This window comes from Fundulus heteroclitus, unplaced genomic scaffold (genome assembly GCF_011125445.2).
Source record: "Fundulus heteroclitus isolate FHET01 unplaced genomic scaffold, MU-UCD_Fhet_4.1 scaffold_46, whole genome shotgun sequence".
Lineage (NCBI taxonomy): Eukaryota > Metazoa > Chordata > Actinopteri > Cyprinodontiformes > Fundulidae > Fundulus > Fundulus heteroclitus.
Window position 1 is genome coordinate 429,756 of NW_023396879.1, and position 20,043 is coordinate 449,798.

Consider the following 20,043-nt stretch of genomic DNA (forward strand, 5'->3'; position numbering starts at 1 on the left):
GAGAGTTAAAATAAGATTAAAATCCAGAATAATTCCCTAAGATGATTTTTGGTTTTGCTGCTGGGACCTTTAGGCTCTTTAGTTTCTTGATTCACTCAGCAGTGTGTAGAACTAGTTTTAACTGTGTTTTTAGATGTTTTCTGCTGGTTTCTTTAGTTTAAATTGGTTTAAAATGGAGATCAGTTGATTCTAGGCAGGTTTTATCTTTTCGTTGCTTGTTACTGGTCAGAATCAGGTGATTAATCAGTTTTATTCTGATGCTGTGGCAGCTGCGTAAAATGTCTGCCTGGTGTGATTAATTATAATGACTGAGGCTTTCCTGGGTACCCGCTAACGCCTGGCAGGGTTAGTGTTGACCTGGACACAGCAGCTGGAAGCCAGACGAGATTTACGGGAAACATCCAGCCTGACGTCACCTTTAAACTCGTTCAGATGCTACATAAAGAAAAGCTGGAGTTTGTTAAAGGTTCAGAAACGCCGGGGCCTGAGACCCAGACGGAACGCTGCGTGCTCGTCGTCTGATGGAGGGAATCCTCCAACGCTCCACGCGTGGCTGCGTGCCGCCGTTAGACTCCACCGCGGTCGGCTGGAAAGCAGGAACCGGCTGAACAGGCTGCCACCGTGGAGGAACTCAGCCACACTGTGCTAAACTGTGACGATGCAAGTCACAGCGTTCTGTGGTGGAACCTGACGTGTTGTTGGAGGTTAGATCATCGGCTGTGATGATAAAGACCGGAACGTTTGGTTCTGGTACTCAGCGAAAGAAGGCGTCACAGTCAGGACCTGCCTTAGTGCCGTTGGTCTGTTTCCATCCAACCAGCAGGAAGCTGGCGCTGACATGGGGTCAGAGGTCACTGCTGCCTCAGTTCTGATGATCAACCAAGCTGTAAACTCTAGGAGAACCACCCAGACCTGCTAGAACAATTAAAATGTAATCTCCACATGAATATGTTGATTCCTGTCGTTTAGAGACGATGAATATGACGCTCAGGAGGATCGCCATCGATGCATTAACATCAGCACCATCATATTATTATTATTATTATTATTATTACTATAGAGGACTACCATTTTCTGATAGCTGTAATTCACCACAGAACCCTGCGGGGGGCAGTACAGTCTCTGCGTGTGAAAAATGGGCCTGAAAGCTGAATTCTGGCGGTTAGTTGTGCGTTCACAAACACGGGAATCCGTCTTGTAGCGCTCCGGCTACTATCGTCTAAGAATCTACGCTTTAATTGGTGCCGTGATTGGCTAGGACCAACCTTTGGTGGGCGGGCACTAGGTGTCGTTACGCCCAATCAGCTCAGAGAGTTCTGCTGAACGTTCCTCCTTCCTCTGAACGGATTCGATGGGAGCAGAACGTAGAGAGCTACACAGGATCCACCCGGCTGGCCAGGATTTCACCAGAAACAACAAAAAGAAAGCCAGACTCTGCAGAGCGGCGCTCTCCTACTGCAGGAGCATCTAAAGCACAGACAGCTAAATGACTGTAGCCGCCGTTTTAAAAGCGTGTCATAAAATCCATCAATTAAAGATTAAAGTCTGATACGGAGTGAAATTGAACGTCTGAGAGGAGTCGATCCCGGTTGGCTGCAGTTCTCCTCTCTACCAGCTGTGGCGCTAGTCCCCCGTCTCCAAAGCGATCAGAGCAGGTAACCGCTGATGCTGCCCCCTGCTGGACTGGAGGCACAGTGCAGTTTTATTACCAACTTCCCCAAACGCCATCAGGCTGATTTTAAATACATTTTCTGTGGTAAACAAATAAGCCGAGTAAAAACAGCCCAGGTATGTAAATCCTGGGACTTTGTGTTAAAGGGGCAAAGTTTGCTGCTCTGCCCCCCCCAGCTGAGTCTGGTTCTGGTTCTGGCTCCGTTACCCGTTTGTCAGTGCGTCTGCGGACCGGACCGGTTCTGCTGCAGCGTGAGAAACAGGATTACTGCCTCCATTCAGAGCCCTGGCAGCGCCGGGCGGCCCAAACAAAAGGCCGTCTGTTCCCGACTCCATCAGATCCAGAACCTTTATGGAGGCGGCGTGCTGACATCAGCCGTCTGCGTCCGGCACCGGGCCGCCCGACCCGACCCGACCCGACCCGACCCGCTTCCAGCACAAACTGCTGCTGCAGGCGTTTCACGTCTCATCGTCTTTCTGCAGATGAACCTCAGAGAAGCTGATGTTCATTTCCTTAATGATGAAATCCCAGAAACGCTGCCAGCAGATAAAATCACTGAGCTGCAGGGAAGATGATTCAATCTGAGCCAATCACAGCGTAGGAATGGTTCTGATCCGCCTTTACCGCCAGGTTCTGTTGGGTCAGCGTTAACCGGGACCGACTCACATGAAGGAACTAAACGTGTCATTCCAGGGTTAAAAATAAACCTGTAACCCAGTTCTGGGTCTAATCTGGACCGAGCCCACGCTGCCCTAACAGAACTCTGGTTCTGGACAGCGAGTTTCTCCCCAAGCTCGACCTCACAATCCAACATGGCCGCCGCCGCTGTGTGTCTGAAAGGCGACTGTAAACTGCCAGCAGCTTCCTGCCCTGTGGAGCGTCGGGCTCGTCTCTCGGTCCGGGTTCTTCCTCATGTCTGAGCTGATGAAGGCGTTTCCCACCTCACAGCCAGATTCTCCTGTTTTTTCTGCTCATCAGCGTCATTCATGCCCCCCCCCCCGCTCTGCTCTGACCAGGCGGTGCGTCGCCACGCTGGCCGGCTCAGCGGGACGCGCGGCTCCTCTCCTTCCTGCTCGCCTCCTGCGCTCACGGTCGGCTGAACTCACAGCTGTCTCTTTTCTCAGGCTTGTGAAATATTGATAAGCCGCAGCGAACAGGCGGAGCATTAATTCTGCAGCCAGAAAACCTCAACAACAAACTAAAAACAGGAAAGAAATGAAAGCAGGTCATAATCTGCCCAATTAAAAGCAAACAGTTAAATCTCCTCGTTGGATTAGGAGGTATTAAAAGTGCCGGTGTTGCAGCCGGAGGTCCGGTGGGACCGCGGGGGCTGGAGTGCCATGGCGTGTCCAGCCGGGCCTGACGGGGAACCGGGCCGGGACGGGAGGCCTCCGGCCTGCAGGAGCTCGGTCAGCTGGTTGGGGCTGAGGCTCAGCCTCCTAAAGGAGACCAAGGAGGTAGGAGCCCCTCGTCTCTCTCTGCGTCGCTTCTCCTTCCTCTGCTGCTGCGCCTCCTTTAAGCAGCAACAACTGGAGCTTTTCTGCTGAGATCTCTGCAGCTGCAGCTCATCTGGAGCCCAGAGGATCAGCTGCTGGGTTCTGACGACGATCAGCGCCGTTAGCAAAGCCGCCGTGAAGAATGGACGTCATTCCTGTTAGCGTTCGGGTTTCCAGATGTTTCCAGATGTCAGAGGCAGAGCTGGTCCTCCTGTTATCATGGAGGCGAATGTTTCATCATCCGCGTCCGTGATGAACGCCTCAGAATCTTTGCCAGAGCTATGGAGCTAAGTTAGGCTCAAAATGTTGGCTTGACTAATTAGAAATTAGGAAGTGAATATTTAGGAAGTGAATAAAGGCGTGGCTCCCCTGGTTCTCCTGCGTTGAGCGGTCCGCCATGATCCCACCTGAGGCCCCGCCCCCTCGCCAAGACAGAGACAAAGGTTTTAAACTGAAGAAAAAAAAACTTTAATCTGAAAAATTGTTTTATTTTTTCTTTTAGTTCCAAATGTTTTGTCTTTCAAACCCTGACTTAGTTCCGTACAGAAGTTTATCCTCTTCCTCTGGAACGTTCTGGGCTTTTTATCCACCTGATTAATAACATTTGTCAGAGTTTCAGTGAAGTTATTATGAAATTAATATTTGAACTTGTTCGTCAAACGTGTTGATTGTTTTAGTAACAGTTTTATGTTACGACCGTCAGATCCATAAATGAATTAAACATTTAGACGAGATAAAACGCGTTTGATGGTTCTGTGATTTTACAGCTTTTCATCCATCCTCTCACACTGAGGCGTGTTTTTCACTCCTGCGTTTGAGGTCGACATGTGAAATCTGGGCGTTAGTTACCCATGATGCCTTGCAGCTGCAGGGCGGCTGTAGCAGCTCTCCATGGGTCTGAGAACAGCTGGAAGACGGTGGAGGAACATCTTCCAACGCTGGTTTCTGCTCTGACACAAGCAGGCGATTGTTTGTGGTCTAGCGGCACACAGAGGCTCGTTGTCAGGGAATAACGGCGAGAAGAGGCGACTGCAGGGGCCGGTTTGGAAATGTTTCTGCTGAGGAACCTGCTGCTTCCCTCCATCTGCTGCAGCTTCTCAGCGCTTCGTCTCCAGAGGCCACACCTGAGCGTTCACCTGAACTTATGGGACGTCCTCATCATCCCTGAATGATTTCAGTATTTAGATGAAAATAAACATTTAAAGCATAGGCAGACAGAAAGCAGCTGATGGAGTCAGATGTTTCAGTTTTTATCCCATAATATTCAACATCACATCTGTTAAAAGCAGAGCTTCTTCAGATGATGATCTTATTTTCAGTTGCATTCACTGATGGTCTGAGCAGAAAAACATGCAGAGAACTTGATTCTGGAGATAAACGTTTTGGAACGAGCAGCCAGAGACTGCAGGCAAGATGGAGGAGGGTTGGTGAGCTTCCCTGGAGCAGATGTTGGCCTCCTGGACGGTTCCTGGACGGTTCCTGGATGTTCCTGGATGTTCCTGGACGGTTCCTGGCAGTTTGGGCCGTCGGAGGTAAAACAGGAACATTCGTAGCATCTGACTGCGACCCTAAGATGGTTAGAAAGTAAACTGACAGGAAACTTTGCTTCAGTCAAAGTGTTGTAAAGCGACATAAAGGCGTCATGTGAGCTGCTTCTTGGTGAAGATCCAGCCTCCTTTGTTTGAAGACGGGTCAGCGGGGTTTAGTGGATTATTTAGGTTTCCTCTCTGTGCTTCTCCTCCTTCTCTCACTTTTCATCCTTTGTTCTTCATGTTTCCCGCCAGAAATTTGGCATTACCCAATCAGGAGCTCATCTGGTATCTATGGCAACCACTGAGAACAACGAGCTCCGTTTGAACGGAAGCTCTTCAGCTAAAAGACATTTTCTTTCAAACTTTGAAATGATATTAATGTCCATAAACCAAACCGATAGATTTCTGTTGTTGATTCTCTAGACAACAATCTAAATCAGGAGATTTAAGATTTATCAACGCCTGAACTAAAACCGAGAGCTAATTTAAATTAAAATTACAGTTTAGCTTGTAGCACAGAAACACATAAAAACAAATACTATATTGTGTAATTATAAGGGGAATATTTTCTAATGAGGGAACAAACATTTCTAATACTATTTAAACTCACAGATAGTCATCAGTCTGACTCTCAGAAAGGTGAAGAAAGGGATTTTATGCCCTGCTTCTAATCCTTTTAGTTTATCTGAGCGAGGGAAGAAAAAATATCCAGAACCGACTTTGGTTTGTCAGAAACAGAACCGTCTGTCCTGGTGCTGCTCACTTTGGATCACCTAATAAACTGGGTTTGATAGAAGATAAAATAGAAATATCCTTTATCATCCTGCAGCAGGGAAGTAAACAACAGATTCCTTATAGGGTAGAAAGGAAGAAGAAAATAAGAAAAAGAAACTGTAAATGTAAATTTAAAACATAAGAAAAAATACTGTGCCGTTATTAAAAGCAGCGTCCTTAGATTAAAAGAATAGTTCAGCTTTAAAGTTTTTACAAAATGTGCATTCAGACAGAAAAACAAGAAGAGACTATTTATAAGAAATAAAAAAAACTATGATCCAACAGGTTGATGGCAGCAGTGATTAAAAGTCTGTTAAAGGGAGGAAGGATCTGTGATGACGCTCCTTAGTGCAGCCAGGATGTAAAAGCTGACAACAACCAGGCAGTTTAGCTCTGATAACATTTAAAGTTACGTCTAATGAAGTGATTCGTCGCTTTCTGGATCTCTAAATCAGCAAAATCAGATTGTGAGCTCAGCAGTCAGATCAGATGTTCCTCCTGGTTTTAAGGCCTAGAGATGATAGTTGGACCTGATCTAACGTCCAGGGAAGCGTTTACTCTTCACACGGCATTAAACCTCAGGAATGTTTGATTTATTTACATTAAGATTTATCTTTTTCTACCAGGAAAAAGGGACATAAAATCCATGAGCTGTTTAATCCTCAGCTGAATAATTAATGAGGAACACAGATTTCCTTCATGGACCTGCGGGCGCTGTGGAACCCAGACACGTCTACCTAAACTAGCTCTGAGCCGAGCCTCCTGGGAAATAAAAGCCAGGGTTTGCTCTGTGAAACACAAACAGAGACGCCGTACCTTCCTCCTCCTCCTCCTCCTCCTCCTCCTCCTCCTCTTCCTCGTCTCATCGTGTTGAGCTCACTTCATGGCCGTGTTTGTCCTGCAGGCAGAGAACTTCAAAGAGTGTGAAATTGAATGTCTAGACGCTGCTCGCCGTGCAGAAACCCGGAGAACCGCCCTCAGATCCGTTCTCTGCTCCACACGCACGGTGCAGCCCGGTTCTGGAGGTTCTGGAGGTTCTTCCTCCTTCGTCTGATGGCTCCTCTGTGGTTGCTCCTCTTTAGCAGAGCTGCTTTATGAGGAGACACGAGTTGATCTGATGCTGGACTCTAACAACATGCCACTAAAGCGTGTAATAAACCCTCATCATGCGTGACGGTGGTGTAGAACACGTCTTCAGCTGGTCAGTGAGCAGCTGCATGGTGACAGTCAGTGAAACCCAGTGGTTTGGTGTTCAGGAGGGTAAATATTAATAGTCGTTATTTCTGGTTTTAACGTAGCTCCCTCAGTGGCCACTGGCGGGCAGGGTTCCCACGCGTCCTTGAAATCCTTGAAAGTTTGTGAATCTGACAAAAATAAATTCAAGGCCCTTGAAAGTTCTTGAAAACAGCCAAAAAAACACCTTGTCCTTGAAAGTCCTTGAATGTTTTGTGGGGTTGAAAGTTCACACGGATGACGACTCATGTGTCATTATTTTACTACCACACGACCTTTTAAAATTATATTAATTCCGCAGACTTTTAATTTGCAAAAGTACGTTCGCTCTTCTTCGTTAGTTGCTAGGCTACGGTTTAGGCCTACGTGCGTCCAATAGGTTACATTCACGCAGTGTTGCCAACTCAGCGACTTTGTCGCTATATTTAGCGACTTTTCAGAGTCACAGTCAAAAACTAGCTTAATCAAAGATGAAAGTAAGTGAAACAAATTGATATAATTCTGAACATCTCAATGCTGCACTTTTTTCCATAAATTCCATGAAGCGGTAGGCTAATGTACATCTTATATGTAATGTAGTATGGCATAGCCATGTACTGTGGATATAAATGTAGGCTATGAATATGATCAATATCAATGTAGGCTATGAATTAAGTCCACTTTCTTGCATTGCTTCTGACCCAACAACTTCTATGCCGTTTAATCTTTTATTGAATTTGCATTGTATTAAAATATGATAACCTATTCAGCGGTCACAGTAGGTAAATGCCGCCACGTGTGGTCCTTGAATTTGAGGAAATTGGTCGTGGAAAGTCCTTGAAAGGTCCTTGAATTTGATCTTCACCAAGGTGTGGGAACCCTGGGCGGGGCCCAGAGGGCGGGGCCCAGAGGACGCTCCGTTATATTCGCCTGTCTGAGCAGACGGAGCGCGACTTCTTAGACGTTTATGCTCGACTAGTAAAGGAAGAACTGGGATCTTCACATCCGCGGTTCTGATTGGTCCTCACCTGTCGATGCCGACACCCACCTTTCCACCCTAACCAGGCCGGCAGGACGTAGCTGCAGTACCCACCAAAACCACGGGGGGCAGTACGCAGCCTGTGGCACGGCTGTAAGAGGAGAAGAAACGGCCGGCGTGCCGTTAGCGATCATGCAGAGTAGCTGGTGTGTTGGAATAGACGAAGGTTAGCGAGGAAGAGGATGGTACGTTCAGCCGCCATGAAGACGAGGATGAAGACGCACCCAGACTGAAGCCTCAGGCGACGTCTTTGTTTTCCTAATAACAGCTGATGGCTTTACATGCTGTGGGCTGTTGCTGCTTCCAGCCACAGAATAAACAGCAGCAACATTTAACAGAATCTAAACTTCTGGGTCGTTCGCTGTCAGAACCGGCGCCTCGTTCAGCGAGGAAACACGAAGCCCAAACCGCGGCTAGTTAAAACCCGGGCCAGCCGGGGACGCCATGGTTGGGTCACTTTGGCGCCTCCTGACAATCAGTCACAACAACGACGGTTCCTTTTAAAAAGGTTTCAGTGCTGGGTTCATTAGTTAAACAAGCAGCACTTCAGGGCTGAGCCAATCAGCAGACAGGACCGCCTCCTCATCTGGGAGGAAACGCCTTAATTGGATTTCCTGAGCTTCCCCCCCGCTGAGCGAGCTGCCTGCCTCTGAGGCGCTGATCCAGACCGCAGCAGAACCCAGGGCGGTTTGTCTAACTGCTGGTGATCACAGCCGAACCCCCCCCCCCCCCCCCCCCCCCCCCCACTGATCCATTACAGAAACTTTAATCTGTTCATCCACAGGTTTTTAGTCAGATTTCACTCACACAGGTTCATCTTTTAGCCTTTTTAACCTGTAAAGTGAAGGCCTGGTCCTCTGTGAATGAAGTGTTGGTCTGGCTCTCAGCCTCGGGGTTCTGCAGCAGAACGCAGGATGACGGGAAGCTCGTCTGGTTTCCTGATCATAAAGGAGACCTGCAGCAGCAGAGCGACGGAAACAAAGCAGCAGACAATGACTTCATTTCTTTCCGTCCACGGCGAACACGCCCTGCTGCTGCCGTGACGCTCCTTAGAAAACATGTAGAGCGCTGCAGGAATCTGGGTCAGCGAGGCTCAGAAACACTTTCTGCCTCGTTAGGAGGCGCTGCCAGGTGAGACCCACCAATCAGCTGAGGCCGTGGTTCTCCTCATTGGTCCAACCCGCTGGAGGTTAACTGGAAAATAACCTGTGCTGTTCTTTATTCTGCAGCTGGACGGGAATGTGAGGAAAACACCGTTAAATAAACGTTAAAAAACACCGACTAAAACAGAATAGTTCTGGTTTTCATATCAAACTGAGCTCCTGTTTCCAGGTTCCTCTTTTCTCCCTAACAAAAACACATTTTTCACGTGTTCAGTGGAAAAGAAAAACACTCGTAGGTCCTCTTCACCGCCGCCGGTGAGTTAAAGGACCCGAAGCCTTTTGGTTCTAAATACGTTGGTTTTAAGCTCTTTAGAACTTTTAGATTTTAAGCCCTGATCCTCGTTTCCCGGGGGAATAAATATGACGTGACACACAGGCCTATTTCTCCGAGCTACTCATCAAAACAGGAAAGACAAGCAAACATTCAGTGAAGGCAGATTATTGCTGATCTGGATAAGTCAGGAACCTGAACCTAGAGGAACCATGAAGAAGCTGGAACCTGCTAGAACCCACTGGAACGTTAAGAACCCAGCCTGGAGAGATCCATGTTTACCTGGCCTCCACACCAGGTGAGGAGGTTCAGCAGGTCTTCAGCCTGGTCCTGAGGACCCGCGTCCTGCAGGTTCTGGACCACGCCGCTCTTTAACTGTTCCTCCTGGGTATGAATGGACCTTTATACGTGTCGACGTCCGCTCTGAAGGTGGAGGTCTGCTGTGTTAGGGCCTCTGATTCCTCTGATCAGGCAGCAGAAAGATCAGATGCCACCCCCCCACCCCCACCCCCCAGGATAAAAACCTCACGGTCTCACTCAGACGCGTAAACTCCAGTTAGGGTTAGCTTGTTTCCTCTGGCGTCGCTCTAGAGGAGGAGGAGCCGCTTTCTGCCATGTGGGCAGATGTTCCTGGAGACCGGAGCCAATTAGCGGGTGGTCCTCTCTCTGGGGGGAAGGGGGGGGGGTTCTGTGTGAGAGACGCAGCAGCTGCAGGTCCAGCAGCGAGGAGGCAGGGAGCGACCTGAAGGATCTAACAGCAGATCTCTTGTCTTCACCAGAGACCAGATGCTGTTTCTCAGCATCTCCTGCATCTGTTTACGTCCCTCTGGCCTGAAAGATTCAGGAAACGGTGACTGGATGCTCCGCTTGTTTCTGCAGAGACGTCTGCAGCTGCTTCATCTGCTGCTCCTTCAGGGAGCCATGAAACCACATTTCTAGACCAGAGAGGAATTTAACCTTTTCCAGGAAGTGCTGAACAGCTGGTGGCGCTCCGTCCTTTGTGTTCAGTAGACGTTCCTGTCATCTAACGGGGTTTGAACCGTAGCCTCCAGCCTCCCTGGAGGTCTGAGACGTCGACCTGCAGACGCTCATCTCTTCGGCCCTGACCGGTTCTGAGGAGGTTCTGATGGGGACCGTCATGCAGCTGCAGCGCCAGGCTCCAAACGTTAGAGACGCGTGGAGCAACATCTGGAGCAGCCGAGCTCAGACACAGCCACGCTAACAGGCTAACATGCTAACAGGCTAGCGTTAGCATGTCACGCTTTTTTTAGGGTTATTTGAACCAGGTTCTGCTCACCTAAGGGATTAAAGCAAAACAGCTTTTTTTAAAGGTTATTAACACATCTGCGTCCCACGCTGGGCTCATCCCTGGACCCCCCCCCCACCCCCCCCAGAGGCTGGGAGCCCACTCCCCATCGCTCCGTCGCTAACGACTGAAAACCCACCGGCCTGGTCTCTGATTAAAGCCGGACACAAATGGACCCCCCCCCCCTTAATGACGCACTAACAGCGTTTTCTGCCCCTGCGCTGCAGATTAGCAGCGTTAATAGAACCCAGAGGATCACAGAGTGCTTCAGCCTCCACAGCAGAGCCGTGTCTGAGGTCCGGCTCATTCCCGGCGGCGCTGAGCCTCTCTGGGGTTTCCGGGTCGTCCTGCATGAAGCAGCCTAGCGTACGGCGCTGCAGCGGCCCGCCGGCCTGAACCGGACTTTAATTAGATTCATAAGATGGATTATCACACAGGCAGCTCTTTATTCCTGAAGGGCTCTTATGTAAGCGCCGTTCATTACGTCTCCTTTTCCCTTCTTTCACATTAAATAGCTTCTAACGCGCCTCTGGCAGAAGAGTCCAGGTTTCAGCAGGGAAGCAGAGTTGGTGCTTTAACGCGTCGGTGGCAGACGTAAGGCTGAGGCTCGTTTCCATCGTTTGGGTTTCAGGCTGGAGGCTAAAATCAACCTGCTGGGGATTTTCAGACACTTTAGGGTTTATTTGTTGATTGCTATCACACAGACTGTATTACCTGTCCTGGGTTACCAGAGACTGGTCAGCAGCTTTATTAACGAGCACCCACCTGTTAAATAAACCAAAGGTCTTCAGCTCCGGCTGTGGCTTCATTCTCCTTCAGGCAGACAGGAAGTCAGTTAAAGAGGCGATTATCAGGTTTCTGTCAGGGAGAATTATCAGGGACAGTTAAAGAAGGAAAACCTGTTGTCTGCTGTTGGTTTTTACCTGCAGTCTACAGAATAACCCGATTAAGACTGTGGAGGAATATTTACCTGTTAAGATAAAAAATAACCTTCCTTCTCTGGAAATACGCTCCAGAACTCCTCAAGGTGCTGGAAGCTCCACCAGGTGGAAGTTCTGTTAAAAAGATTATGTACCTATAAATAGTTTACAGATTAAACAATAAGCAGTTTTATTATCTGCTGTTTGTCACGGATGGATGGATGATAAAATGATGTCAGCATTATATTTGTTTACATGTTTCTATTTAAAATGCATATGAAATGTACGATAATTAGTTTTTGAGTTTGACACTCACTTATTAACGATGTGTTAATTTATATTGATTCATTAATTAAAATAATTATCAATTAATTAATTAAGTAGAGTAATCGATAGATGCAGCCCTACATTTCAGTCAGACTTTGACTAGGACGTTGCTATATCTCTATTCTTCATCTCTTTATTCATGGCAGATTTGATCTTTCATAAATAAACCAGGAGAAGAAACGTCTTCGCTTCATTTCCTCTTTCACAGAAACACACAAATTAGAATTTAGACAGAAAAGCCCGTGTAGGTGGTCTCCACACATGGACCTCTGCGTCTCCACTGGTCTCATCGCTGAAGGAGGCGGTTCTGGAAGTCCTCTGGTCCGGACTGGACCGGTCCGGTCCAGTCCGGTCCGGTCCGGTCGGGACCTTGGACCTGTGAGGTTCTGCCAGAGGCCTGCAGAGGAGCTCCTGGTTTGATGAGCAGCTCTATCTGATCTGTTTCTGCAGATCTTAAAGCCACGGTTGCTTCTCTGCGGTCGTCGCTGATGTCGTCGCCTCTGTGGCTGGAAAGCAGATATTTTTACGTTCTGTGGAATAAATTCCCAGAAAAAGATGGAGTTCTTTGTTTTTGTAATTATTTTATCTTTTCTCTCAGATGCTGGCGGTCTTTCTGTTCCTGAACAGAGCCGGTTAATTACCTGAGGCTCCCTCTCATTGTCAGACCTGGTTTTTCCTGTCGGTGCGTCCCTGGGGGCCGCTCCGCGTCTTATGTTGATGGGGGGGGGGGGGGGGGGGGGGGGGGCTCTTTGTTGCTGCTGTTTCCTCATCAATATTCACACTGTTGATAATGAATTCTCGCTGCCGGCGTGCGCTGCAGCTCTAATTGTCTCCGGTGGAGTTGGGCTCCCTCTGCTAATTGCCCGTTTTTAGCTCAGCTAAAGCGTGTTATTATGATGGGGCCCCTGGGTGGAGCACAACCCCCCCCCCACAGCTGACTGCTTACACCGTCAGTCTCAACACAAAGACACTAACCGTCCTAAAAGCCTGTTCATGAATCATTGCTGCTGAACGTCCATGTTTTCTAATCATAAGAATGAATCTTTTAAATTAGGACGTCTGAATTATGTTGGAAGGATAAAAAGGCAAATCTGTAGAAGACGACTTTAAATCTTTTAGGTCCTTCAGCAGCTTTCAGCTTATTTCTCTAAGAAAAGCTGGAGGAGTTGTTTGTCCAGCCTAAGCTGAGTTAATCGACCAGATTGATCACTTTTGTTCTCCAGGCCTGTAAATCAGTGACAGTTTGCTTCTGATAGAGCTTGTTGATCGATTCGGCCTCTAAATGCACCCAGAGAAGGATTTATAACCACCCAGGGAGTTTATTACAGCGGGAAGGCAGGAGGAGAATTAACAGGTTCTGCAGAACATGCTGGATGTGTTGATGGGGAGTGAGATGTTCTCCGCTTGTAATGGTTCCTCTGGTCACAGCGAGCAGAACCCGCTGCTGGGACACGGCTCAGTTGGTCCAAATGCTGCATGTTGCTCAGGGAGTCCTGAGTTCTTCATGTTTTTCATGAGATTACGGCCTAATAAGGCACTAAGAACCTTCAGCCGGTGCATTTAGCTCTGAGCCTCTTCTCCAGCACTCAGCCTCTGCTTCCCTCCATCTCTGTAATTGCATTTCCTCCTCATCACCGTCTCTCTCAGCCATAATCAGCCATAAAGCCTGTTAGCAGAGTTCCTGTTCTCCGCTGGTCAGGCTGAGCGTCATTTATAACAACCAGCATGTTTTCCCCGTTTAAAACATCCTGGCTGCAGCTGCTGCAGGCAGCAGTCCTCATCCAGAACCTCCATATTTCTCTGGTTATGCTGGGGGGGGGTAAAGACAATAACCTCCCTCAGGACTCAGACAGCAGCAGCAGAACACGCAGCATAACCCAATAAAGTGTTTCTGATCAGCATCGTTTACCTCTCCAGAGGAGGCTGATGCATGATGGGAGCAGAGAGTGCTCAGAGAGCCTTCCTCCTCCTCCTCCTCCTCCTCTGGTCTCCATGCTCCAGACGGGTTCAGCTGATAACGTTCACCGGTTCTTCTGGGTCCGGTTCTGGGTCCACCTAACAGCTGTAGGGATAATGGTGATGTGGTACAGCGATATAAAGCTGTGCGTCAGCAGCGTATGCTGAGAACCCCACATGTGATCTTTAAGTGATATTTATAACAGATAACACAACAAAGCTCAGCTGGTATTATTAAGAGATGTAAAATTCTGTTAATTTATTTTTCTATTTTTAAGTTTTAACCCTCACCAGTGAAGAATATATTACTTTTATTAAGCTATAAAAGATTTTTTCAGCTGAGTTTCCACACCGTCTTTAGACGAAGCAGAAACCAGCTGATCTTCTACTGTAAATGTTTGGAGCTGCTTTATAATTTATAAAATCAGAAGATGTTTGGATGTTTTAAAACTTCTAAACTTTATGCAAAATGTAAACAAGTAAAACGAGCCTTTTTACATGATTAGTAAAGTCTCTGTTTTCTGTCCTGAATCTGGTCGCCGTCTCCTCAGTCTGACAGAAACAGACAGAAAACTCTCCTAACCGGATCATTCTGTGGCATTTTATTCAAACCCAAAAAGAGCAACGTTTGGATCGATGTTATCCCGGCGGGCGTCCCTCTGCTGCTTCAGCCTGACTCCATTATCCCCATTAGCTTCTCTGGCTGCTGGAGAGGCTTTATCTTTGCACACGCTCAGTCTGCAGTCTCTGGATGCAGTTCAGGATCCATCAGTTTACAGGAAGACTGCATCAGACTATCACAGATATCAATAAATGAGTTAATAATAGCCTGGAGACCAAAACCCAGCGTGACGCAGATAAACAGCCAAACGCACAAAAGACGTTCTCCTGTTTTATGCACCATCCTCATAAAACGGGTAAAACAAGTCTGTAAGAGGATCTGATGTTGTGTTATAGTGACACCTGCTGGTCAGACACCGCCACTGATGTTCATCTGAAAAAACATTAGAACCTCATGGAAAATGTTCCGTCTGTGTTTTCCTCGTCCCAGGAGGAGAAGCTCGTATGTTAAACAGATTCATCACAGAGAGGAACATTTCCTGCCTTTATCCTGGTGGTTCTGATGGTTCTGGTGGTTCTGGGAATGAAAACCCAAACATCAGCGTCTCACCTGGAGACTCCTGGTGTCTCCTGAGCAGCTGATCACCTCCAGTCGCCTGCTGAGCTTCCCTGAGCCTCTAGACCAGAGAGTCAGACTCATTTCTACATGAGGCCACTTTGGCATCATGGAGTCATTTAAAGGGCCGGCTGCTCCTGATAGATGATACTTTAGATTTCAGAATTTAATTCCAGTTCACATAAAAATGTAAAACATTCACAGTAACATAAAAGTATCACCTTAGGCCCAGTTATACAGTTTATCTCCTTAAAAAGTTGATATTGGGCTGAGTTACACTTTAAACTCATCATTCTGCATCACTTCTTCTCTTTCTGGGTTGTTTTAATGTGTTGTGGGAAAAGCTGACATCTAGTGGCAGGATGCTGTTACTACACTGTTAAAATAATCAACATTCACTACAAGAGGCTCAGTTTTAGCCACTTTATAAACTCTTAAATGATTTATGTCTCTACTTTATGACATGATCTGCCTTTTGGTTCTGGAGGGCCGGAGAAACGGCCTTGATGGGCCGGATTGGGTTTGACACGTGTTCTGTAGACGGTCTCAGTCGGTACCAGAGGTCCAGGAGACGGACCTGGACTCCCTCCAGGAGGGGAAGACACAGAGTTCTGGAACCAGGCCTTTTTATTTATCTGACGTAATGTTCTGATTTTATTTTACCTGAATTTTGGGTTTTCATCCTCTGGAACCAGAACCACCAGAACCATAAGAGTCAGCAGAAATAAAGGCTGGAAATGTTTCACTCTGTGATGAATCTATTAATGAGTTTCAGGACAGAAAGTTTCTGACATATTCTAAGGTTCTGAGTGGTACCAGTAGGTTCTGAACTGTTTGGCTGTTGAATCGGGTCACTAAAAGAATGTTCTTCTGTGTTTTCTTTGTTTCAGAAGGAGCTGAGTCTTCCCAGAAGAGGCAGTTTGTAAGTACCAGAACCGTTCCTGTCTCTCTGACACTTCTACCCATAAATGTTAGCAACGGGCCGCACGGCGCCGGGCTTTCAGTCGTTGTGGGAATCGGACCTCTGCGGCGCCGACCGCTACGCGCTGAGCCACCATGTTGGGTTCTACCCCTGAGACAGGAACAGCTGAGCCGTCTATTTATAAATGTGCCGGACTGCTAATGTGTTGCTGGTAAAGTTCTGTGTGTTTGGAACCGGCGAGACGTGCTGAGAGGTCCGGATCAGCAGAACCAAACGTTTGCCCTGAGCTCAGAGATGTTCTGACGGCTGTTGCTGATGCAGCAGAACAAAAGGTCAGGTCCGATCTGCTGCAGGGCGCTGGAACCGTTCTGTAACCCGGCCTCTGGCTCTACGGAACGTTAAATGGGTCCAATCAGAACAAATGGGCCCGTGTTCTGCTCTGACCCGGTACCAGAACAATCGACCAGAGAACGGTTCACCTCTTGATGAGTTTTAATGTCAGAAAGGTTCTCATCAGGATGTTCTGCAGAGGGTCCGTCTCCAGTGGCATCTTTGTGCTCGGTTCCTGCTGTTCCTGCTGTTTCTTTGGTTCCTTTGGTTCCATCGGTTCCTTTGGTTCCTTCGGTTCCTGCTGTTTCTTTGGTTCCTGCAGTTCCTTTGGTTCCTGCGGTTCCTGCAGTTCCTTTGGTTCCTTTGGTTCATGCGGTCTGGAAATGGATGGAGTTTATTTTAGTTCTGGATAAATATAGAAAATAAATTGTCTGGGAAAATAAATTAGATCTGGTTCTCGTTCTCCAGATTTGTCCGTCAACCCCTCCTTCCTTCCTTTTCTCCTCCCTACCTTGCTACCTTGCTACCTTGCTACCTTGCTTAAATCCTTCCTTCCTTCCTTCCTGTCTGTTTTTTTTTTTTTAGGTTCCATGTTAAAAATCTGCCGACTGCAGCGATATTCTCCATGAAGGCGTAATAAACATTTGTATTATATATTATGTATCACTTCATATTATATATATATATATATATATATATATATATATATATATATATATATATATATATATATATATATATATATATATATATGGGCCGATGCTGAGCCCAAAGCAGCGCTGCGGGTCTGGGGGAGGTTCGACCATCTCAGCTGGCAGTGGGCCGGCTTGAACCCGTCTGGGTCAGAACCGCTGCGCTCTCAGCGGTAGAACCCGGGTTCTTCTTCTCCCTGTGAGGAAACCAGGTTTCTGGGTCTCAGTGATAGCGTTGGTGGGTTTGCCTCAGGCTGACGTCCGGCGCCGGGTCATGCCGGGTCATGCCGGGTCATGGCGGGCCTGTAATCACTGGCGACCAGCAGAACCGCGTGGGCCTGTTTGGATCCATTGTTTATGAATTAGCGGCCGGCATGTGAGCCGCATTTAGCCCATGGGGGTCAGCGCTGTCCTCGGGCTTCTTAGAACCAGAACACGCACACAGCTGCTGTCTGTTCTGTCACATGGAATCCCCGTCCGGTCCCGTGAGTCCGGTTCCTCGCAGCTCTGCCCCAAATGTCCAGCAGAACGTCCAGAACGTCCCGTTTCCGTCCCTCACGCAGCGCCGAGGAAGGATTTACCACAACAGTTACGCTAATGCTGCTAAATGCAGTTTAATACTTCCCATTTTATTTAATTAAATCTTTTTCTGTTTAAATGTATCTGTTGGTACTAACATTTTAGTTAAATGCAATTTATTTAGATTTTTATTTATTTTTATTCCTTTTTGTGTTAAATTTCAGTAATATGTCATTTTTCTTGGCATTGATATAATTGCTTTATATTTACACATTTATTAAATCATTACTTATTTATTGACTTTTATTTTTCTGTCTATTTGTTTGTATGTAACCTAACAAAACAAATAAGTATCTAAGATAATTGTTTATGTAAATTTAACCTTTTTAATTTCATTAACTTTATCCTTTTTTCAAAAAGAATTATTTAATTTAAATTGTTTTCAAACATCACCATTTGTTACCAAAAACTACAATATTTATTAGTCTGAATAACAAAAAAAAACCCTAAATGTGCAAAATAACTTGAAACCATAAAAAAAAATTAAACAGGATGTAAAATTTAATAAATTTATGCCAGTAGTTTTAAGGTTAACCTGCAGATTAGTGGTGATTTTAAAGCAGTGTAATGATGTAATAAATATTTTCCTCCAGGAATCAGAGGCGTGCCTGTAGCTGAAGCTCGTCCTGTAAACACAGGGTTGTCGGTTCAAACCCCAGTAGATTAACAAAGAGGTTAACGACCTACTTTAGACGCGCCGTCTAAAAACCAGCTGGTTTATTAACCGGCCGGTTCTCCGCCCCCCCCCCCCCCCCCCCCCCCCCCCCCCAGAGAGGACTCAGGCTGTCCTCTGGTCCCGCAGCACACAGCCAGGCAGGGTTTAGCAGGAACAGAGGGGGATTAAGGCGACAGCTGCACCCAGGGAAGACGCTCTGTTGCTGGGAACACGGAGGACGGACCGCCCTGGTTCTCTGGAGCTCCTGTCTGCTCCCTGAAGGTCTCTGGTTCCACGCCTCTCAGGGTTCCAGCCTCTGGTTTAGGAGCAAAGTGGCCGCTGCGTGTAATCTGCGTGTTGCTGCACGTTCAATGGTCCGAGGGAACATTTTAGTCCAGAACCGACCTGCGTGTGCAGGTGCAGCGCTGAGGTCGTCCCTTTAAACACGGAGAGCGAGCGGCGGGCAGATGAGCTGCTCCACGCTGCTGGATTATCACAGATTACAGCTCAACCTTTTGTCCCAGAACACGAGATGAAGAGGAGGAAGGAGCGCTCTGGAGCACCGCACCTCCGCCTCCAGTAAGAGCCGAGTCCGCGGTTACGTGATCCGGGTCAGAAGCCCAGAACACAGTTTAGGAACCGCAGCTGTCAGCCTGTGGTGATGTTGCTTTGCCGGGACTTAGATCTTCATAAAGTAGATCTTACCTGCATTATTCTGGAGCGCCAGAACTTCCTCTCTGATGACTGAGAAAAGTTTCTAACCCAGTTTCTTTATCCCAATTAATCCAGCTCCAGTTTTAATGCCTGACAGACAGTCCGGTCCTCGTTTAGGTTAATTAATGCTAATTCAATCAGCAAAAACAGCCTTAGGTAGGAACTCTACCTTTTAAAGGTAAAACAGAACATCAGCGGCCTAAAACGCGTCCTTGAGGAACACCTCCAGTTTTAGTGAGTTTAGTTGTTCTGCACAGAAACATTCAGTGTGACGCTCCTCCCTAGATCCCTGCGTGACGCCGCTGCTGATTTATCTCCAGCCTTTTTAAACTTTATACTGATTTAAATTATAAAAACCTGTGAGCGCTGAAAACAAACATCTCTTTCCCGCTGCGCCTGAAGTCACCATGGCTGTCCAAAAACCGAGCTTTAGTCCTGCTTACGTTGCGTTGGAGGAAACACAGAGACTGAAACAGCAGGAGACGGAAACATGAGAGTCTGTTGGAGGGATCCAGCAGCTGGACAAGGAACCTACGTCCGCGACACCGGACGCTAACACCGGCTGCTAGCACCGGCTGCTAACACTAGGCGCTAGGGCCGGGCGCTAGCACCGGCTGCTAGCACCGGCTGCTAGCACCGGCTGCTAGCACCGGGAGCTAACACCGGGCACTAGCACCAGGCGCTAGAACCGGGCGCTAGAACCGGGCGCTAACGCCGGGCGCTAGAACCGGGCGCTAACGCCGAGCGCTAGAACCGGGCACTAACGCTGGGCGCTAGCACAGGGCGCTAACGCTGGGCGCTAGCACAGGGCGCTAACGCTGGGCGCTAGCACAGGGCGCTAACGCCGGGCGCTAGCACAGGTCGCTAACCCCGGGCGCTAGCACAGGGCGCTAACGCCGGGCGCTAGCACAGGGCGCTAACGCCGGGCGCTAGCGCCGGGGCGCTAGAACCGGGCGCTAACGCCGGGCGCTAGCACAGGGCGCTAACGCCGGGCGCTAGCACAGGGCGCTAACGCCGGGCGCTAGCAGCGGGCTCTAGCGCCGGCCACTAACACCGGGAGCTAGCAGCTGGCTAGAGATTAACTGGATTATTTCTGATGAATGTTCTCTACTGCAGCAGATACAGTCAGGAGTAACAGAGTCTGAGTCTTTTTAGCACATAGAGAACCATCTGCTGGTTCCTCTTCATCCCTCCATCCCATCAAAACGATCCTCAGAAAGGGACTGATGGGATGGATGGAGGCAGCCGTGGTACATAGAGGAAAACTCAGTTTACATGTCAGGCGATTTAAGGCAAGGCAGATTAA

The 20,043-nt window shown here is 47.9% G+C and overlaps 1 protein-coding gene across 9 annotated transcripts in view; it reads left to right on the forward strand.

Annotated features, from left to right (window-relative positions):
- mast2 (microtubule associated serine/threonine kinase 2) overlaps positions 1-20,043 on the forward strand; it is an 80,307-nt gene that overhangs the window by 26,942 nt on the left and 33,322 nt on the right. For 8 of the 9 annotated variants that reach the window (XM_036131819.1, XM_036131820.1, XM_036131821.1 and 5 more), the window contains one exon: positions 15,736-15,767. In XM_036131819.1, coding sequence (XP_035987712.1) covers positions 15,736-15,767 — 32 coding nt within the window. Of the gene's footprint in view, positions 1-15,735; positions 15,768-18,185; positions 18,603-20,043 lie in introns of those variants that run through there. The other variant, XM_036131828.1, reaches the window with a different exon arrangement.